The sequence below is a fragment of the Caloenas nicobarica genome, chromosome 27, assembly GCF_036013445.1.
Source record: "Caloenas nicobarica isolate bCalNic1 chromosome 27, bCalNic1.hap1, whole genome shotgun sequence".
In the NCBI taxonomy this organism is placed as follows: domain Eukaryota; kingdom Metazoa; phylum Chordata; class Aves; order Columbiformes; family Columbidae; genus Caloenas; species Caloenas nicobarica.
Genome location: NC_088271.1, coordinates 2,673,586 through 2,685,654, shown reverse-complemented (window position 1 = coordinate 2,685,654; position 12,069 = coordinate 2,673,586). Strand labels below are relative to the sequence as shown.

The 12,069-nt window shown below is 40.1% G+C and overlaps 1 protein-coding gene across 1 annotated transcript; it reads right to left on the bottom strand.

The window, feature by feature from the left end:
- Window positions 1-2,672: 2,672 nt before the first annotated feature.
- On the bottom strand, window positions 2,673-11,922 carry LOC135999004 (semaphorin-4E-like). Its single transcript, XM_065652376.1, has 16 exons — window positions 11,823-11,922; window positions 10,817-10,905; window positions 9,495-9,792; window positions 8,943-9,088; window positions 8,559-8,618; window positions 8,269-8,367; window positions 7,984-8,083; window positions 7,723-7,833; window positions 7,207-7,358; window positions 6,710-6,885; window positions 5,511-5,667; window positions 4,958-5,180; window positions 4,449-4,564; window positions 3,870-4,036; window positions 3,645-3,697; window positions 2,673-3,295 (listed from the first exon to the last, which is right to left on the bottom strand). Exons 3-16 carry the CDS (start codon window positions 9,595-9,597, stop codon window positions 2,673-2,675), a joined length of 2,286 nt encoding a protein of 761 aa, XP_065508448.1. The 5' UTR covers window positions 9,598-9,792; window positions 10,817-10,905; window positions 11,823-11,922.
- Window positions 11,923-12,069: the final 147 nt, after the last annotated feature.

Below are 12,069 nucleotides of genomic sequence, written 5' to 3'. Positions count from 1 at the left end.
TCTCCCTCCTTTAGTTTAAAACCATCACCCCTTGTTCTGCTAAGTCTGTCCCCAGCTGTGACTTCAGTACTTGAACCAAAATAGTAAGCTCTGTACCAGTAATGTTACAGTAAAAGGTGGAAGTAGCGCTCAGAATTTAGCAATATGAATAGGAGAGTTCAATACTAGCAGCATAAACACCAGCAACAACACTTCTCACTCTCTGCTTTCAGCGTTTTACCTCCACTCTTTTTTGTAATGTGTTTAGAAGGGAGATTTACTAATTCCTTGTCTCCCACGTCCCCACTACTATCATCTCTGTGTCTGGGGTTATGGTTTGCTGCCAGTTACTGAAGCATGATGTATTCTGAGCGCACTGAGGTAACACTGTTGGAAACAACAGCAGGAGCTGTCAGCACAAAAGATTTTTGGCACCGAGAGAGCCAAAGCCACGTTAGCAGCAGTGTTTTCCCAGCGTGTCAGTGTACGCTCAGAGAAGCCGTTGTGGGGTGCAGGTCGGAGCCGCACGGGATGGCTGTTCTGAGCTGGCAGCTGAACCAGGAGCTCAAGGATGACTTGCTCTGCGCAGCGCTGAGCACCAGCACTTCTGCCCCAAATTCACCGTCCTTCCTACGTGCGACGTGGTGACCAATGACAAAAGGACTAAAACTGCGCCAAAGACACTACTGAAAGTAGGGCACAGTATATTTTATATCAACCTGTTAACTGCAACTTATCTATGACTTCTCTTAGAAGCTAATTATTTTACATGTTTAAATTAGGGTAATTAGATCAGCAGGAATTGAACTAAACCCAAATGCTCATAGCCTTGTGAGGATTTTCTGAAATGGGGTTTTATATTCCATCTGCACTTCCTTCACTAAGGGAAGAGAGTGAATGTCCCCAAAGGTAAGAATGGAAATTTCAATCACTTCTTTCGTTATTAGTCACATACCACTATCTAGCCTGTATCATTAATTTCCTTATAGCCCTTTGCATATAGGGAGTAGGATTATAGGTAAAGGAGCCCTGCAAGGCTCCCTTTCAAACTGAGACAGGGTAACGCACCACAGATCTTGTTCTGCATTGCACTGACACCATCACTGAAACACAGCCCGGCAGGTCCTGGGGTAACGGTTTGCCAGCAGCTCTCCAGTCTTCTGATTTTCAGATGTCCATTTTCTATAGTCCTCTTGTCCACACTTCGTGCCTATGGCTTGACCTCGCTGCAAATGCTGATGTTTCTCCCAGCTTTACATCCTCCCATTGCAAGGGCAAACGTCACTGTGTTGGTAAGTAGCAGCGTGACAGACACAGTAATCTGTGAATTTGCTTCTTCCAAGTTCGACGACTGCCTTCACCTCCCTTCCACGGTATTTGCACATAATACACAAGAACCTGTTGTGATGAAGTGTAACAGAAGAATCATTTGATGCTAGGAGAAAGAAGGCATCCTAAAAGAAGAGACTGTGAGTTTGCTCCAGTGGAAAGAAGCTTCACCAATTTATGTTTTAAGGGAGAATGAACACGGAATAGCTGCTTATCTGGCCTTTCTTCCTCTCCAGGTATCTCTGTTGTACACATTGTCTTCATTTCCAAGCATTCCTGTTGGACTCAAAAGCAGGTGTCTTCCTACAGCTGGTAAAACTTCCACATAGGAGAACCCATTTCCAAGCAGGTTTCGCCTTCCATACCTATGTGAAAACTGGAAAAAACAAATGAGCTGTCCATGCCTAGAAGAGCATCAACCTTGTATTTCATGCATGTCTGGCAAGAGACAGAGTGAGGCAGCAGAGCCTGTTCAGGGATTTTCGTGACCAAGAACCCATGGTATTTTCCGTACAAGAAAACATAAGAGAACATTTACTTGAAGAAAAAAAGTGTCTCAGAAAAAATGCTCAGCTTTCAATAGCCTTTAAAAAAAGGAGCTACAATGTGACTTTTGACCACACCTTAGAAACAAATTCAGAATAACAATGCAGTACCTAAGTTGATTTTTGACATTTTTGGACAGAGGAAGATGTATCATAAAGGTCACTAAAACACATTAGAAAAATAAATGTGTGGAAAGTGTTTTGAAAGCTTAAATAAAGGGAAAGAAGAGGAAAATAGAGAAATATAAAATATAGGAAGATGACTCGGGAACTTCTAACAAAGCAGCGCATCTGACACAAATACTCACTGTGGTCAGTGACAAGTAATTTAACCTTACATGTAAAATGAGGATAGCAGCAACCTCTTGGGGCACTGGGAGACTTAATTAGTTGCTATTCGTAGATTAAACAGAAAGTCTGAAGGTGAAAGCACTAAATGGTAAGTATTATTAGCTTCTGAAGTATTAATTTCTGTAATTGGGCAACCCCAACATTACAAAAAAGTGGATCAGTGTCAATTTTTGAAAGAAATTTATTCTTATGGTTCGATCATGTCCAAAAGGCACCCAGACAAGGAGGTTTGCTCTTAAAAAGTAATAACTGCTAACACATCTATGCAATACACAATGCAGCTTATCTTCCATTCAGAGCTTCTGACTCCTGCCCAAATTTACGCTCCACATTCCTTACCAGGAAACATCATGTCACCTTCACCAAACAGCTCCGTGAGCTGCCGGTGCCCAGAGCACCCTGTGAAACTTGCACCGTGCCGGGCACCGGTGCTGTGCTCCTTCAGAAAAGCTGACAAGTGTTGCTTCGTTAACACAAGATGTTCATTTGTGGGGCTGAACAATTCTTCGCACTGCCTGACCCCTCCGTAGCCAGGGCTGGACTTCCCAAGCCAGCTGTACCGGTGGGTTTGGAGCCGATTTCTCTCCTCTTCCAAGGCAGAGAGAAATGACCCTTGTAGAAGTTCCAAAGCAACAAGAAAAAGAAAAGAAGAGCAAACCCAGTTCCCAAGAGTTTTAAAAGAAGGTTCTCGCTTTGGCTGTCCACAGGCTTCTGGTTTGCTGCCTCATCCAGTAAAGAAGGTTGTTCTGAAGACTGAAAAGATTCAGCTCCTGCTTTGCTATGCTTATTCGCTGTTGGGATAACATGTGCTTCCTGTGTCTTTTCTTGGGCATAAAGGGCATAGCGGGCCATAGTGATACGGAATTCCTTCCCTTTGGATTTCTCTACCGACAGACAATCATAGAATCCAGCCGCATCCATTGTCACATTCAATATTGCTATTCCTCCATCATAGAGGAGATATTTAGAGTCCTCGGCCTGAAGTCTCCTCCCATTAAACGTCCACACTACGCTTGCCAGATTCGACAGGGGAACACATTTAAGATGAACATTGTTTCCAAGGGTAAAGAGACATTTTTTGACACTATTTTCTGAAATGATGGAGATAATTTTTTTTAAGTAAGAACACTGGGGGTTTTAGTTGAACTTACAAAACCAAATATGTATTCAAATAAATATAAAATTTAATTCACCAGTCTGACAATGGGTATTGAACAGGTAAGGGGTAAAGACAAAGAAATTCCACTACTAACAGGTCTGGCTACCTCTCAGCGACATCTTGCTGGCCTTATTCCCACTGATGTGTAACAGAATGAATACGTGAAAGTACTAATCAACATGATTTTAATTCTATGGTTTTCTATAAGGCACGAATTTCAGCGAGCATTTTGATCGCACAAAGTTAAAATATATACTTTCTTAAAACCAACATTTACATACCTACACTGTGGCAGCTGGAAGCATCTCCATATTTCACACTTTGAATTAAATTCCTAAAAAACAAAACAAAACAAAACAAACAGATGAAAACACAGACAAGAAGTTTTCCAGCTTGAGTCATTCCATTTCTAGGAATCCCCCCAGTTTTGTGTTACAGACATTAGGAGTGCAGATAAAGAAATCTCACAGCAGGTGCGTACCTGAAACAATGGTGTTTTTACTTACTTGGTATGACCGGTTTGATTTGCCAGTAGAACACATTCGTTCGCAGACTGAGACCAGGCGCAGTATGGATCCCTCGCCAAGACGCAATCCACGCAGGACACGTAGCGGCCGCACTGCGCGACCGGGAGCTGCACCACTGCGGACAGGGACCCCACATAGAGCATCCCCTAGAAACGCAGCAAAGAGTTTTTTTACGATAGCGAGTGAGATTTTCAGCTGTTATTTTCTGATATGGATTGTAAGATTTTCTGGTATTTATTAAAAAATCAGTAAACTAAAAATCTTGTAAGAATAGGTGGTGATATGAACGAGAAAAAAACTTAGCTTCCCATGCGTGCAAAATGATGGAGCTCCTTCTTTAATTTTTTAATGAACATAAAGGCTTGTTTCAGTTATATTTTGACCCATACAAATTATTCCTCTACAGAATAAAAGATGTTTTGTGCTTCTGTTATTAACGAATATGATAGAAGCAGAATTATTAGACATTTATGGGTTATTTAAAAGCCAGAAGAATAACAAGGCCTGAGGCAAGGCATAGCAGCAGCCACTTGCCATATGGAGGGACAGAAATTGTACCTTTCCGGAAGACAGCTGGAGTGATCGTACGGGCTCAGGAGACACAAACAGCTGCAGCGCTTCCACAATGAACATTTCCCCGTCACTATTGAAAGCTTTATGCAAATATCCATCATCTACATCAAATGAAATGTATTTCTAAAGATAAACTTGTTTAAACATAGCATAACATCTTAGCCTGATAATTCATGTTGACATTAAGAGATTTAGAAGACATTCCTGGGCACAGGGAATTTTTGAAATTCTTCAAAGCAATTCTTATTTTTTCTTTCAATAAAAGAGAAGCAATGATTCTTTTTCAGGGGGAAAAAGACCTTAAACTATTCCTGAATTTGCAAATATTACTATGTCAAGTCTCCTTTGATATGGAAAGTTTTTAAGGAGAGCCTTTTAAAGTCCAATATACAAAACTTCAAACAGAGCTTCAGGAATACTGTTATTTTTTTGAAGTCTCTGGAACAAAATACATTAAAATGTATAGTATCTTTTCCTAAAATAAAAGCACTTACCTGTTCCTAGAAACATAACATCGTATGTTTGTTGATCTAGGCCAGTGACTCTGTCTACTACAATCCTGGTGTAGTTTGAACCTCGCTTCAGCAGCACCGGTCGATTCCCGATTGGATTTACGGAATTATCCATTAGAGGGTGATCTCTAACAAACTGCAGGACTTTGTCAGGCAAGTCAGAAGAAGTATTATACCCAATACTCCGGGCAAAATTATCAATGCACTAGAAACAAAACATAACGAACATGATTATAATTGCTTTTACATTTCACCAAGGTATATAAAAAGGTGTTATTTCCTTCTAAACATGCAGTTATTTCTACTTCAAAAGATAAAAACCATTATTCCCCTTGCACTTTACGAACTAGCTAATAACCCCACATCTCCTGTGGAGCAGAACTGTAACTTTCATATGATGGAATGAGAAAGCAGGGATCTCTTTCCTGATTATAAAATCTACATTTATATTGGTAAAACATGAGCTAAGGATTTGCTATCAAAAAAGATAATCCACAGGCTGTTCTTTAATTAGAACAAGTAAATTCATATTTACAGCACCAGGACGTGGAACTGGCACTTCTCCCCTATATACCATCCACTTAACAGGGGAATGTTCTACAGTTACTGGTCCTTTGTAGTTTCCTTTGGAGAAGACTTCCTGAATATTTTTCATACCGTATGCACAAACAGCTGATATGTCTAATCTTCCCCTTAGAAGAAAAAACAAAACAACACACAAAATAAAAGCAAGTTTGATTGGCTTTTATACACAAATACTATCAAATAACCTAATCTCCACAGTGCACACTGCTGTCTCTTTTTCAGGATCACACAAAACATACCGAACACTAAAAACACTTTTAGGAGCGTCTGGATCAGATGCTGATGTGATTTCAGTTCTACCAGTGAATCCCAAGTCTGAGTCTCTTTGCCACACTCAAAGGAATAAACGTTCTACAAATTCCTGTTTTAGGAGACATTGAACCCAACCTGCCATTACTAGAAACAAAATTCATCTAAAAGCTCCAGTGGGTATAACAGACAGGAAAATAAGTGGCAGCAGGTTAAGCTGGACAGTGCTGACTGCACTGCATTTTGATAATTCTGAGGCTTTTATAAAACATGACAATTACCCACTCGGCTACTTTTCCCTTGGTATTTTTTGACATGTAAAGTGTTGATACACTTTGTCTTGTTTTTCTTCATTAGTCAGGGCATTAAGGAAAAGCTGGTTAACCCTAAAACCTGTAGGAATTTGTTTGGAGCTCTGTCTGCATTTTCACAGAACATTAGACAAGGAGTCCATGACAGATACTTGTTTTGGAACAGGAGACTAATTCTGCACCTTGAAATGTCAGCTATTTCCTTCAGTGCAATAGAGATCAGAAGAATCCAGGGCTTTGTGTATGTAATTATGTAAATTTATATGTAATTAGTTTTAATTGCCCCACCATCCCACCAGAAAAAACGTAACTCTAAAAACCTGGCTTAGGAGAAGCTTTTGGTTAGTCTTTAATTGAAGGTTTTGGCCCAGGAACCAAAACCATCTTGTTTCAGATGATAATGTTTGCTCAGTTGGATCAAGCTGTAAAAAAAACAGATGTGGCCCATTAAAACATGCAGCGTAAGTAGCTGGTAGCTTCTCCTTCTGAGTTAAAGCCAGGAGGCTGTACTCAGGTTATTAATGCTGAAGTGGGAACCCTTGCTCCGTTCATTATGCACTTTAGTAGAATATGTGGCCCTCTATCTCACCATTGCTGGGAAAAAATTCCATAAAATATGCTGTCCTGCCACCTTTTTCTCCGAAGTAAAAAGATGTCCTGAACAATATTGAAATCGAAGTTTAATTCTGGCACGGAACAGGAAAGGCGGGATTTTAAAAATGACGTCCATCTTCTCTGCAGTACGCGTTTTCCACCAAGATCACTCTAAAGGGAGGAATAACAGCAACACTGTAGAACACATAAAGAAACAGATGTAATTTTCACATAATAGTGTTGCTGTGGGGAAAAATACAGTTGGCCTTTCAATACAAATCTGAGTTCAAAGGCAAAGAAAAAAGGTTTAAACGTCAAATGCAACCTGAACCAGCTGGTTCTGTTCTAGCAGGAAGAAGGAGAAGCTAGTTCAGAAATAAAATGTGTATGACAGAATTTTGTTTGGTTAGCCAGTGTAGATACCATTGTTAATCAACTATGAAACTTCATCTGCAATACACTGAACAAAATCTTTATACTACAAACACTAACTCTGCAGACACGGGCAATTCTGGAGACCAGCAGCTTGTCATAGAATTCAAATTCAACAGCTGTTTCAGTGAAGAACACATAAATTTTATCATCATCTCCATTTGGATTAGATTCACTTTCATGCACTATTTCCATGTTGACAAAGCTTGGTTCTGAAACACATAAATACATGAAACATTTTAAGTTTATTAAAAAAATCCCAAACACAAATGCCAGATATTATTTCAGAATTAAGTCTAATTAAACTTTTTTTGTGGACTAGTGGACAAGGAAAGGGCTGAAAAATATCTGTGACTCTCCCAAATATTAAGGGAATGAACTGTGCTTTCATAAATGGAGCGTGGCTGTGGCTCATCTCATCACTGTAGTTCACATCACAAATTTCTTTTAAATTCTGTCCTTAGTTCAAAAGCTCACACTACAAAATCAATATATAACACACTACTATATTCTAGAGATAATTCTTACATCTAATTACATTAATTAGAGACTGAAATAGATGAAAAACCTTCTTACCATTTAGCCAGGATGTTTGAAACTCTGTTCTTACAGGATTTCTCATACTGCGAAGTATTATAGGTTCTGTTCCCAAGAAGTTATTTGAAGTAGCTGAGTAAAATTCCCCATCTGTAACGATTTAGAAGAAACAAAAAAGTAGGAACTCCTTATTTTTAAAATGCAATGATGTATCATAAGGAAAAAAATTGGGCTGACATGCAAAACCAGAATTAGGATAACAGTATCCAACAGCTTATTTCAGGCTCAGTCTACACATACCTACAAAAACAGATGCATATTTCAGAGTTGGTTCAAATGGACACTTTCCTCTGCTCTCTTCAGCTTTTCCTCGCAAGCTGATGTTCGCCCCATGAATAACCTATGGCAAACATTTAAATAGGATGAAAAAAATAACATTTAGTAAGCACTCTTCTGGTCTTTCATACTTTTATAAAAGAATTAGGAAAGTTTCTAATTTTCAACAGGAATATTTGGGAAAGGTGTTCAAAGAAGTGCCATACTACTCAAATATCTTCAGTACAACCTCTATTCAAACATAGTTACCATATGATCACAAGTTGGGTGATACGCGTTGGTTCCACAAACATACAGGTCGGAGTCATTTATCTTATGGAGGAAGAGGATGTAGTTCTGGCATCTCATCTAAAATAGAAAATAAAAATAAAATTTACATAGTGTAGGGGATGGCATCTAAAAATTTCCTGGTGTCTTAGCAGCAAGCAAACCAACCCAACACATTAAAATCAACTTGCTGTTACTTCTTTATTAAAAAGAAGCCTGATACTGTAGCATTTTCATTTTAGTTAATACCTTGGGGAAACAGAAGTTCCTACCTCGTCCTTTCCTCTACGAATACACTCCAGTTGTCTTTCCTGTGTAGGGAACCAGTATTCCTAAAAGCCAAAAATACTTGTAAGGTGGTACGTTGCGGGTTATTTTTTTTTTCACAAAATTATGCGTAAAAACCCCTCCAAATAATCCTAACTTTGAACCTCTTGAGCAAATAAGCATTTTTATATATCTCTCCATAACAAGGCATAATAATTAACCTGAAAAGAGGTATTGATTTGCTTAAAAGATTTTGTGATAAACTTTCAAGCCTTAATATAGTACTACTTTTATACATTTAAAATCACAACATTATGTCCAAATCAGAAAAAACACAGGCAAAGTACTTTTTTTTCAAGAGGTATAAAAAAGAAAAGTCTTTAATTTACCCTGGCTATTTCTCTGGAAATATTATTCAAGTCAAGAGCAAACACTGCATCTCTGCCTCCAACAAACAAGGTGTCGGTTTCTTCACTCACAAGGAGAGTGGTCACATTGGATAATCCTTCTCTCATAAAAGTGTTTATATTTCCGGCTGTAAAACACAGAAGACAAGTGATTTTTCAAATATTTATCACTAGAATTGGTGTTATGTAATTTTTTAAAAATCCAGATTGAAAACAAATTGTAACAGATCAAAAGTAAAAGCTTATACACATTTCCACGTTTTCTAAATAATATGAAAGTATTTGAATAACTGCATGGGGTTTTTTTTCCCAATTTATTACAGGAAAATAAATTATTGCCTCGAAGCTAGAACCTCCAGCTACAACAATGATTTTTCAGGCATTCCTCACCGTCATTTGGCTGATTTGGGTGAGCGCATCTGCAACACTGGAGGTGAAACAGCCCATGGCATTCTTTCTATGCCTAATAAAAAATAAACTCCCAACACTGTGCTAGGTTTCTTTCTGCCTGTGAAATTATTTCTTTTCACTTACTTTGGTATTTTACTGTTTTTCTAGGAATGCAGTTCCCAAAAGATGCTTGGGTCTCTTGTATTAATTGCAAGACAAGATAAAGGACAACAGCGGTGCTACCCATTTTCAGAGATTCAACTAGAAAGAAGTTCTTCCCAGTTTTAATTCCTTGTCATTAAATAATTACAGGCAGTAATTTCTTCATGGTTCGTGAAAATGTCCCGCGGAAGGACTCCAAAGTATCTGTGGTCTTCAAATATTTTCTCAAACTTGTCAAAAACTCTCACATTTTCCGTCCAGATAACGACTTCCAGATGTCCTAAAATTAAAAGCAGTTTAAGTTCACTATAATATTTGGTTACCTTCATTTTTCTAAGAGATAGACAACCATTCCCTTTCACAAGATTTTGTGACTATTACCTGTATTTATACTAATTAGAACTAGACACTACTCTGACGGCTATTTCAAGCTATTCCTAGCAAACAATGCATTTATTTATTAACTTTGTGCAAAGTCTGTGGTTCTTATTTGCAAGATGCAATGTTTCCGATTTTCTGCAAGACATCCAAGTATTATTTCACAAAGAGTAACAACAAGTGAGAACATTTTGCAGCAGTCAGCTATTTTAAGTATCTACGAAAAATCATAGTTAAAACTGCTTTATTTACAGTATTTCACCAGGTTTTATATATGTTATATAAAAATTATATATATACATAGCAAATCAACCATATGTTATGAAAAAAGAATTTCTATTTTATTAAATTAATTAGAATCAGGTACTCTTGTGCGTGGAATTTTGGCAGTCCAGCCAAACGAATACACCCTCAAAGTTAGAAAACTGAGTGAAATTAAACCCGGGTAGGTATCATCTGCAATTAGAGAAACCAGATTCCAAATCTGCTTTCATAAAGATGAGAATCTCTGCTCTTTCTGCACTTTCATCTGTAGGCGAACACCAGCAGCTGTGGGAACTGTTTGCCTTCGCATAAGCCAAGTGAAATATTGTTTGGGTTAGAATACTTTTAAATTAGTAAGTCAGGTTGGAAACTTCAGAAAACCATTAAATAATTTCTGTCAGCCTCTGTGTTGTAACCTGGGGTGTGAATCTGCGCAGATCAATGTTGCCCATGCACCACTTCCCAGGGCGCGAACATGGTATTTGACAACAAACTTTTTGCACAGTCTTGTTTTAAACTTTCCCGTGACCAGCTTTGTTCACAGCACCTGGGGCAGCTGGTCCTCACAATAACAGGTACCAGGAGTTTGGGGCAGCTGGTCCACACAATAACAGGAGTTTGCAGATGTTTTGTCCCACCACATCTTTGTTTCAGTGACAAACCTTAATTCGGAGCCTGGGTCCCCACAGCACGTTTTGCTTTAAGCCCCTTCCCTGATGGGCACACCTGGTGCAGCAGAGGTGGCGCAAGCCTGAAAGGACAGGAGGTCTCTGACCACTCATGGCTCCCAAGCTACGCCCCAACCCGACATCACTGAGCCCTGTCACCCCTCAGGGGACACCCCTCACACCCCACAGAGTCCCCTCAGCCAAGGCGGCCGCTCCTGAGGGGACACGCCCGCCTCGCTGCCCTCAGCCCACACACCCCAAAATGGCGCCGCCTCCCTCAGCGCTGAGGAGCGACCGTTGGCGCCCCGCGGTCACGTGATGCCGCCCGCCACGTGGCGCCGCCCGGCGGGACACGCGGCCCCGGGACCGGCGGGAGCGACCCGGGACAAACCGGGAGCGACGGGACCGGGCAGCCCCGGCCCCGCTGCCCCCCGCAAAGGGGCCGCGCAGCCTCCCGGGGGAAGGAGCCGGCGGCACCGGAGACAGGCGGGAGGGGGGCGCTGGGAAGCGCAGGCACCGAGCGCCCCGGGCCGGGGGCTGAGTTGGGAAATGAGGGGAAATCGGGACAAAAACGTGCTCCTCGCCTCACGGTAAAGCCTGGCCTGGCGTCTGGCGCCTTACTCTGTCACCGTGGTGTATGGAAGCTGCTGCTCAGCAGAAACATTTGCTGTTGTATCTGTCAAATTATTGTATTTATATACATTTTCATATTTTTATATATCCATATGTATTTATACTATGATATTTTACTATATATATTTTGATATAGTACTTATAGAATTTTTTGAGTTACAGAAATGCACATAAATTCCATGGATGAGACCCGATCTGCGTCCTCTTCGGGACTTAATTCCCAGGACTGACCAGTGAACTGATTTTTCTGTGCTCGGTGAACACACCAAAGGAACTTTGCAGAATCCCCTGGGCCAACCGTCCTCCCGCGGACACGGGGAAATAACCCCCAGCAACCGACAAGGCATTGAATAAATCCCGAACTTACACATCCTCTCTTCACGTTTGTGTTGTTTGACCTCTTAATGAACTCTCGTTTTTAGACTGTTTTTCAAAATTCCCATTTCCCATCCAGCAATAGCTCCGGTTTCTGAAATACGGCTTGTAAACTGTTCCAAGATACAATTTTTGTTAACCCCATGAATCAAATAATCTGCAATGAACTTCTGCCGAAGAGGCAGCTGTTTTAAAAATTAGATTTTATTGCTTTGTATTGGCTGCTTTGCTATTGATTT